Below are 9,831 nucleotides of genomic sequence, written 5' to 3' on the forward strand. Positions count from 1 at the left end.
GATTGTGATCTTTGTAAAGCAAATCTACGACCCTCAAAGCGGACAGCTGATCGCCAACCTCTCCGAAGAGTTCAAGCTAGGCGTGGTGCGTGGTCTTACGCTGGTCACCCAAAACGTACAATCGGAGCTGATCGAACAGATCTACGTCAGGGATAATTTGAATTTGATCTCGCAGGTGGGCTGTTATTCTGTTTTAGAAATTTCAATTTCACTTAAGCTGTTGATGTTATTTTCTTTAGGTTCTCTTTGTCTGCGTTAGTGTCCTAGCGAATGAGCGCTACCGGAAACTGCGTTTCGCTGCCATCGAATGCATTTTGAGTACAATGCAGATCCACGATGGGTTCGATTCTGACGATCCCGTATTACGCTGTCAGGTGGCTGAGTTGCTGTTTATAGTTTTACCCAAGCTTCTGTCGGCACTGATCCAGGTCATCAACGGAGATGAAAAGCAAGGTCGGGCATTGCTATGCTTGGCCATTAAAACCTTGGGTCGAGTTTTGTGTTTGATATTCGAGGATTATGATCGGCAAGATGCGAACGAAGATGCTAGTACAGAAGATTTCTTGCGACTTTGCCGGGAATCTAATACAGATGGGTCAGGCGATACCGATAATATCCTTGGAATGGGTCTCAAGAACCCCAAAGCTAGGGAGGACTATTTCAACAGCACTAAACGAAACCAACAATGGTTGCTAGAGGCGGAGAAAAAGGTGGCCAAAGTATTGGAAACTATTTATCATTTACGAGGCGCAGAGGAAGAATTGGTGAGGCTGCAATACGCACGAATGAATATCGAACTGTACGAAAAGTGTGTTCGAAATATGCCCACATGTTCGGTCACGTTCTTAGAATCGCTTTTGGCTCTTAGTCAGGACGACTGTTCTAAGGTGAGTACGTCAGCCAGAGCTGTTTTCGAAAATTCTGATTCAAGCACCAACATTCCACGGCTTGGTTTAACGCGAATGGACGAATTGTTATTTGTTGGCTTAAAAGCTGCTCCCAGAACAATATATAGGGGTGTCGAATCCGAACAGATTTCTCATTTCCGTCTGCTGGCTGGGTACCTGAGCTTCTTAACCGATCGACAGCTAGTAGTTTTGTTATCCGATCAAGAAGTTTTGAATCAGTTGATAATGGTACTGGTTGCAGGAGTGGAGTTAGACCATCCTGAAGAGTTGATCCGTAGAGAGTATGTTTCTTATCGTTTCGATTATGTGAAGAAAGTTGAAAACATTAACGAAAGTCTAGAGTCTCGATGGTTTGTTTTGAAAAATTTTCACAGTTCCTCGACTGCACAGAAAAGTTTCCTCCGAATAATTCAGAATTGCCAGAACAGACCGGAAACCCTAGCAGTTGTATTAAACTATATAATGGAAGACTTGTTTAGCACTCGTTTAAATACAAATGGATATTTGTATTTGTTATCTGAGATGATTCCAAAAAATTGTGCTAACGAATCACTTTTGGGCATTTTTCGATCAGTATTGGAAGAAATTCTTCAGTCCTACCACTGGGATTTAGAGTTGGAAGAATTAGCCGAAAGTGTGAACGATTTAAAATTCAATTGCTTACATATTTGCTTATGCTTGAGAATAGTCAGCCGCCTAGGAAATCTTTTTCGATGGGACTACCGATGGCAACTGTACGATGTTTTGAAGTACACACTTCCTTTAACCAGAACTACTTTACATAGCATCAGCCAAGCAGCAGAACAGACGTTGGCTTCAATTGCTAATGATTTGAAATTAGAATCGATTCAGCAGCTGATATTCGAGCATCTAGATTATATTTCACAGCATACAAACCGTTGCCTAAAACGTTCGGAATCATTTTCAAGCGGAGTACGCCTTCTAGAAGCAGTCCTCCGATTCGTTCCTTATGAATCATCGGCTGTGTTAGAGTCTACTATCAGTCCAATAGTAATGAATATTTTAGACGACCATGATCAACGAGCTGGGGACGGGAGAATTCTCTGTCTTCGAGTGTTGCAAATTTTTATACGTGCCATTCGATATCGCTTTCGACGAGAAGCGTCCTCAGAACAACAACTCGATGAAGAAGAGTCCAAAGCACGAGAAAAACTACAACAACGGATAGCTCAACTAAAGGAAGAATTGACTAATAAGCTACCCCCAGAAGGAGCTACCATAGAAGAAGTTTCCGAAGAACAAGACTCAGAATCAAATCCACCCGTTGATAACATGGAAACCGACTTTGAACCTTATCAAACTGAGGAAGAAAAACTGCCTCCCCATATTCGTATAACCATAAAGATTTTGGAAGTAAACTTTAAGTACCTTTCTTCTACTGTCCAAGAAGAACGAATCGTGGCACTGTCAACATTAGATGAAGGAATAAACCTTCTCGCACATCACGAAAATCAGCTGCTTCCCCTGGTACATCAAATTTGGTTCAACTTTGCCGAAAGATTTGCTGACTCCAGTCCAGTAGTGCTGGGATATGCTTTCGATCTGCTGATCACACTCGCCCGTCTAGCTAAGGATTTCATCCGAAAACGCACGCTGGATGATGTCCTTCCACGACTTAGCGAGTTTATGAAGCAAAACTTGACCGCAGATTTCAGCGCCTTGCAAACATATAAACTGCAGCGGAAAATTCTCATCCAAGCATCGGCACTGGTTGTTTCCCTTCGGCTAAACGAACGGCAACTGGATCAGGTTTTGGAGGTGGGTAAGCTCTATCTGGAACGTTCCGAGCGCAAGGAGTTGCAGCACCTGGCCAAAGGCTTTTTCGATCAACTTGCACTTTACGATCCGGCTGCTGTCTTCATTAAATTAAATAGCTCAAGGAGTGTTCAATAAAAAAAAAACAGCTTGAACTTCTTGAATGGCAAATTGGATTTTGAAAAAGAAATTTACTCAAACTTGGAACAAAAAGAAATTTCTTTTAGGGAGTTTCTTTCTTAAATTGCGGTGAATATAATTATTTTATATTTATTATTGATAAATTAAAATGTAAGGATTCTTTATTGCGTTTCGATTATTTTTTTTCAAATTTTGGCTAGAAAATGGGTTTAAAAATCGCTCAAGCTGCTATCAAATGACTAATTTTTGCATATCGAAGATTCAAGTAGCTTCAATGTCTTAAATTCAATAAATAAACAATATTTGTATTTTAACAGGAACGTTATTGAATTCTTTTGTGTCATCACTGCTTATTCTCACTTATGGATTTAAAATAATTAATATTAAAGTTTAAGTGATGAACAAGTAGTTAAGCTTACTCAAGTGATGTCTTTAAAACATTTTCTTTGATTAGTTTTGTTCCAAAAATAGAAATACTAAGGTAATTTGCCTAGGTTTATGGGTTTATTAATTAAATGTATGTCTTTAGAAAAATGCTTCTGCTGTTCAGCTTTCATAAATCTTCTGCCTATGTACTTACTAAATATTCTCACATTGTGCCATGTTGTAGTTACGGGTGATTTCGCCTCCATCTGGTCCAAGGGGTTGGTTGGAAGGTAAGATTTGTTCGTTCGTTCCTTGATTTGTCTGCATTACTTCCGAGGGATCATCAGTTCATTCCGAAATCCAGCGGTTGTGAATGATGATGGTCGACAAGTTCCAAACCCAGGTCACTGGAGGTGCTTGGCATAAAGGCCCCGATCAGCTTCCTGGTGTAACTGGGAAGGTATACGTAGCTGGAGAAAATCAGCAGAGCTAGGATGCTGAAAATGACACCATCTTGGAAGGTCGCTATGTAAGGAAAATCCACAGTAATTTTTCAATGGTATCGAACATTGTACATTACATGAAGCATGTAAAATGTACCTGAAAATAATCTAATACTTATCGATAAATAGCAAAGCAGAGAAGATGAAGGAGCTAGGAATGAACCGAAAATTGTGTAGGTCTAAAATCATAACTTTGAAAGGATACTGATGAACTTCTTTTCCCAAGGATCCAACATGTAGATGCACGTGTTCAGCTCGTATAGCAAATACACAGATGAGATGGATTTTTTGATTGAGCTAAGCATCTTGAAGCCTGTTTTGCCTTTGGCCTGAACGAATAAAAAAACTAGCACTTAACTCGTTCGATACTCATAAACAACTGGCTTCGCTCTTATCAGGTTCAATGAGCAATCCCGACGAACCTAATCAATTTAATCGCGTCACCTACAGTCAGAGTTCATAGAATGCAAGGCGCAAGAAAAAAAAAATCACCCCAAATTAATGATGAATGCGCCACCCAGTCACAACATCAATCTGAAATAGGTGTCGTAACTATACAACCCGAATCGAGATAAGATAAAAAAAAGAGCAAACTGGTTCCTTATGGGTTTGGATCAATATTTGTGGAACTAAACAGTTGTCTGGGACTTGTAGCTTAACTAGACGGAATCCTAATCCTTTATCAAACTACACTGCGATAAAATTATTCATATAAAACCATCACAAAGGAGTTGCCACCACTTTTTCAGGCCACAAAATCACTTTTTTTTTCTCTATTACAACGTTATAGGAAAAACTATCGAAACCAAGTTGATTGCGTATATGACTGCGAAAATCTATGTCTCAATATATAATTATTTTTTCATTACTTTCTGGTATATTGACCCTGCAATAACAACCCGGAATACCTTTCGATGTGCTCGCTCCAGAAAGATGAATGATTCAAACAATACGCGCAACATAACATTCGCGGAAACGTTTTATGATGGTATAGGTATGCATGCAGTAAACTGCGGAGAATGGTCGGAGCAAAACATAAACGCGGAGAACTGTTCGTTCAAAATGGAAAGAATAATAAAAATTTAAAACGAATAAAACGCGATGTTGTTTGCCGGTCTCGTTGTTCAGGCATGGTTCGTGTGTTGGGTTAGCGGTTCCGGGTTTTGCCACGAGATGTCGCCAAGGGCGTTTTACGAGTTTATGTGTTATACGGAACACGTAGAACAGATTTGATTAGAGATTCATTGGCGTAGAATTGTTACTACTTTATCTAATTAAAAAAGTTTTTATACAAAGCTAGTTTTTTGTGAATAAAAGCTGTGATTATTGAAAACCAATTAACACACAAATAATGATATTTTCAACTTTTAAATTATGACTTTAAATTCAATATTGAGTTCCGAATCCGGTATTTCAAATTCTAAATTCACAAAATTTAAATTTAAAATTTTGAATTTGAAAATCTAGATTTAGAATCTGGATTTTAAATTAAAAATATATTATATTCTTAATTTCAAATTTTAAGCTGTGACGATTCATTTACAACTCTTTGTATCAAGCATACATTCACGCAGCAAAAAGGTTTTTTATTTCAAAGGAAAGTGCCGCAAAAACAAAGGATTTTTTCCTTTGGTTTTGGGACAAATAAATATTCTTTTGGTTCAATCTCTGGTGGAGAATCTCCTATTAGGAATTTCAAAAAATAAAAAGCAAGACATTTCTATGTTAATTTTTTTTATTTACAATAGATGAAACACTTGGCCACAAACTTGTTCACTAAAATCGATCCGGTCCAATTTTTTGTCGACCTGACCGCTGGATTTGGAGCCGTGTCATCGTGCGCAGCTTTCATCTCGGTTGAGGCATCCAGGGAAACCATCCTTCGGCTCTGGTTCTGTAAAAACGCAATCACTTATAAAAAATCTTCGATATTCACTCTTTAATTAACATACTTACCATACTTCATCCTTAATCCTTCTAATATAGCTAACTCTGACCTACATTTTCACACGACCGGCCAAACTTGATTCGATTTTTCGGTTTTGTATTCTTCTTGCAAGGCAAATAAAAATATCTTTTGAATCAAAGGCTGAAGTTTTTATTTAAAGGAATCATTTCTTCAAGTTAAAAACATTTTCCTTTGGTTCAAAAAAAGTTGACTTTGTTTCAAAAGAAATAAGCTCAATTAACATTTATTTAGAATCAAAGTATTTGCTTAAATTCAAAATCCAAAAATATTTCGTTCAAAGAATTAATTCTTTGTTTCAAAAAATATTTTTTTGAATCAAAAACAAAAGTTTTTGGTTCAAATAAAACAGGAGTTAGATTCAAAAAAATGAATGTTTTGAAACAAAATCCTTATTGTTTTGGTTCAAAAGCCTAGTTTTCTCTGCGTGTTCGTATGTCTAAATTCTTAATTCACGATTTTTAATTCTGAATTAATATTTCTATTTTTAAGATTTAAAATTCAAAATAAGAATAAATGTCAGTTATTTTCTAATGTTTTTAATCATGTTTTAAACACATTTAGCACATTTTTTTGTTTGTACCTAAGTTATTATTTTTCACATTTTTCAACATAAATTGTTTAAGAAATCTATTTAGAATTGATATCACTTACACGATTCGACATAATTTGATCTTTACTGTTTAAGAATGTTTGGGCACACTTGAAAATGACTCAAGAACGCATAGTCCTGTAAAGGATACTGATGATGCACTTCTCCCACGGCTCGAAGAGGTAGGTCATGGTGTAGATCTCCCACTGGAAGTAGAAACCGGTCCATTTTCGGCGGATTTTTTGCCCGAAAGTTTCGTTGGCAGGCACATGATTGAACACCTTTTTGAACGACATTAGGTACGGTTTTTTGGTCACAGGCTATCGAGATGTTTGATCCACTTTGGTTTGAAGACTGCTTGAGGTTAAGGTGTTGTGCAGATTTGTAGAAACCAAACCGACCAGGGCGAGAAATAGATAAAACTTTCGACGCACGTTGTTTAAGATAGTGGTATAGCTCAAAGCAAATAATAAATTTTTAGCAAGTTATCAAAGCACATGGTGGAGAATTTATATTCACTACGATACTGTGAATGCCAACGTGCGATATCGTCTTATCATGACTTAGTCTCCAAGTGGGATTTACGATAAATTTCTTTGACCAGTTAACGAAAGTCGGGACGTACATAGATATCTACATACGTATTGGATCAAGATCTATTCAGTGCACCGAAACACGTGTTATTGGTAGTTATTTTGACCTATGTTTTGAGGATAAGTTCACACAAAGTCATTAATTTTTTTTTTTTGAATATAATTCTTTGGCATTGCAATATAAATAGCATATAAATAACACAAACATGTAAAACTTCACAAATATCACACTTTATCGAAGGATACTGATGATGCACTTCTCCCACGGTTCGAAAACGTAGGTCATCGTGTAGATTTCCCATTGCAGGTAGAAATCGTTCCATTTCCGACGAGCTTTCTGCCGAAAGGTTTCATTCGGGGGTGGATGGTTGAACACTTTTTCAAAAGGCATTCTCGGAGGCGTTCCGAAATTTTCGTCACAGCACTTCACATCGCTGAATTTGAGACTTTTTGGAAACTGGACCATCACCGGAGGGCTCTTCGTTTTTAAGGGGGCCCGAACTTGCGATATCGATATTGAGTTGAGATAAACGCAGTGATGAGAAAAAAAGGTCGGTTGTCTTAAACTAATCTTATCTATTCGGAATTGATCCGGTAAATATGTATGTATGTACATTCTTCCATATACATAGGTATGGAAAGTTCTGCTTGGCAACAGCTTGCAATTTGACCTTAATTCGATTAATCTTAAAACTTGACCAATAAAATTGAAAAAAAATCTGGAAAACCTTTTAATAGTCAGTTGATGGTGAGTAAAATAAAAAAAAAATATTTAAAACCCCTTTTTTCAACAAATGTGGAACCGTCACCCGATGTTCATTAATAAGCACTAAAACAAAAAAAAGCATGCTTTGCCTTTTGAGGAGCTAATCAAATTAGAATCACCATTCGGTTAAATTGATGTCAAAATTTTTGTGCTAAATTTTTTGTATAAAATGTAACAAAATTAAAAAAAAATGGAAACAATTGAAACAGATGCCGCTGGTCAAACTACAACCGTAGTCGAAGATCAAGAATCGCTGCAATCTAAAGAGGAAATTTCAAACAATGTGTCCTTACGAAGCTCTACTGAGGAAGAAGACAAACGCCTTAAAATCTGTCCATTTGGACCGATCTCCTCTCAATCGACGATCGTTGATGATTCGGAAGAATTTCCGGAACCAGAAGATCCGTTGCGAAAACTCGACGATTATGTAGAACCGAGAAAGGAATCGTTTCTGGAACAGTACAAACGTCAGTGTCAAATTTATGGCGTGACTCCGATCGGCGTGGTCTGTGAGGTTTTGAGTGTGGTTGAGCAGGATCCGAGTACACCTGTTGAAGTGGATCTGAACGTGAGTATTCCACTTGTCCTACTTTCGAAGTAAAATATTAATAAATTTCTTATTGTCCAGCGTTACGGTAGCAGTAATCTGCAGGTTCACATAGCCCTCGACGTATTGGCTAGTGCTTGTCCAAATGTACTGGAATACCTCAACCTTAGCTTCAACCTCCTGATGAGCGAAACGGTTGCATGCGCTTTGTCCAATATGCTACAGGTTGCTCAGAAAATCACTATATTGGATTTGTCTCACTCCACATTGAATGATAAAGCGGTGAGCCAGATTGCAGAAGCCATCTCAACTTCGAACATTCAAAAGATGGTGCTCAAAAATTGCTACATTAGTGATTCAGCTGGGGCAGAACTGTTTCGAAAACTGGTTTCTTGTGAAGGTCTTGAAGAATTGGACCTGAGCTGGAACCGACTGGAATATCAAACAGGATCTTCAGCAGCCCTTTTTCTCGCAGAAAACAAGATCCTGAAAGAACTCAACTTGGAAGGCAATTTTCTATATTTGGAAAACGAATGTATTGTTCCATTTTTGCGGGAGCTTTCCAAAAACGAAACACTGAAGAAGTTGAACTTGGCTTGGAATGCGCTAGGTGGTGAATTGTTCTCGCAATGGCTACCCAAAGCTGTTTTAAATAGTCATGTGGAAGTTCTTAATCTGCAAATGAATTGCATGAGAACGAATGAGGCTGTGTTATTAAGTCGTGCCATTGCGAAAACCGAAAACCTTAAGGAACTTTACGTAGGCGGTAACTTCTTCAACCCAGATGAAATCAAGGATCTGGTTAAAATGTTCGGGCGGAATCCAAATGTCAAAGTGTTGTCCTTGGGAGATTACCAGTTCGTGAACAAAGTTGCTGCTAGGGTTAGTACAATATTAGAATAGGTACTTTAAACGTAAACTTTAATAACTTATTTAATACTTTTAAAGCTCGCCAAACGTTGCATGACTCGTGACCCCACTAAATCAGTATCCTACCAAGGGGTCATACTTAGCAATCCACCTCGTCCTATAGATGTACCGGAGATGTTGCTGAACCGTTGCCGATTCCTTGGACTCAAACCGAAGAAAAAGAAACTGAAAAAGGACCTGGGACACTTCATGTTGCAACTCCTGCAACTTGAAAAACCATTGGTCGAGCGAGACGATTTCGTTGCAATGGTGAAAAAATTCCGCATCAAGCTGGATCGGAATTTACTCGAATCACTGATGGATGCATTCGTGGAACAACGAATGGTCAATACGGCGGCCATGGCTACCAAGTACTTGCAGAAGTACCCCACCGATCCACCTCCACCGAAGCCTCAGAAAGGCGGGAAAAAGAAGCCCAAAAATGGGAAACAGAAAAAGTTTTGATGATTGAATAAATGAAATGTTACAAAGTTTCAAAATGAAGCGAGTGCGGTTCTAGAAAAAAGACAAAAAACAAATAATTAAAAATGACAAAAATGACAAAAATGACAAAAATGGCAAAAATGACAAAAATGACAAAAATGACAAAAATGACAAAAATGACAAAAATGACAAAAATGACAAAAATGACAAAAATGACAAAAATGACAAAAATGACAAAAATGACAAAAATGACAAAAATGACAAAAATGACAAAAATGACAAAAATGACAAAACTGACAAAAATGACAAAATGGCAAAAA

At 37.7% G+C, this 9,831-nt stretch overlaps 1 protein-coding gene across 1 annotated transcript; it reads left to right on the plus strand.

Moving 5' to 3' along the window:
• Positions 1-43: 43 nt before the first annotated feature.
• LOC129744926 (uncharacterized) lies at positions 44-9,550 on the plus strand. The gene is made up of 6 exons (XM_055737689.1): positions 44-175; positions 240-2,156; positions 6,907-6,931; positions 7,926-8,179; positions 8,240-9,040; positions 9,107-9,550. The coding sequence occupies exons 2-6, from the start codon at positions 324-326 to the stop codon at positions 9,530-9,532; spliced, it is 3,339 nt and encodes a 1,112-aa protein (XP_055593664.1). The 5' UTR covers positions 44-175; positions 240-323; the 3' UTR covers positions 9,533-9,550.
• The last annotated feature ends 281 nt before the right edge of the window (positions 9,551-9,831 follow it).

Source organism: Uranotaenia lowii, chromosome 1, assembly GCF_029784155.1.
Source record: "Uranotaenia lowii strain MFRU-FL chromosome 1, ASM2978415v1, whole genome shotgun sequence".
Taxonomy (NCBI): Eukaryota; Metazoa; Arthropoda; class Insecta; order Diptera; family Culicidae; genus Uranotaenia; species Uranotaenia lowii.

Excerpts from the sequence above, each read along its gene's own strand:
- LOC129744926 (XM_055737689.1), top strand. The coding sequence starts at position 324 with ATGCAGATCCACGATGGGTTCGATTCTGACGATCCCGTATTACGCTGT. Across the intron at positions 2,157-6,906 it reads AAGGAGCTACCATAGAAGAA|ATCTATTCAGTGCACCGAAA; the intron begins GTTTCCGAAGAA and ends TATTGGATCAAG. Across the intron at positions 6,932-7,925 it reads TTCAGTGCACCGAAACACGT|ACAAACGCCTTAAAATCTGT; the intron begins GTTATTGGTAGT and ends CTGAGGAAGAAG.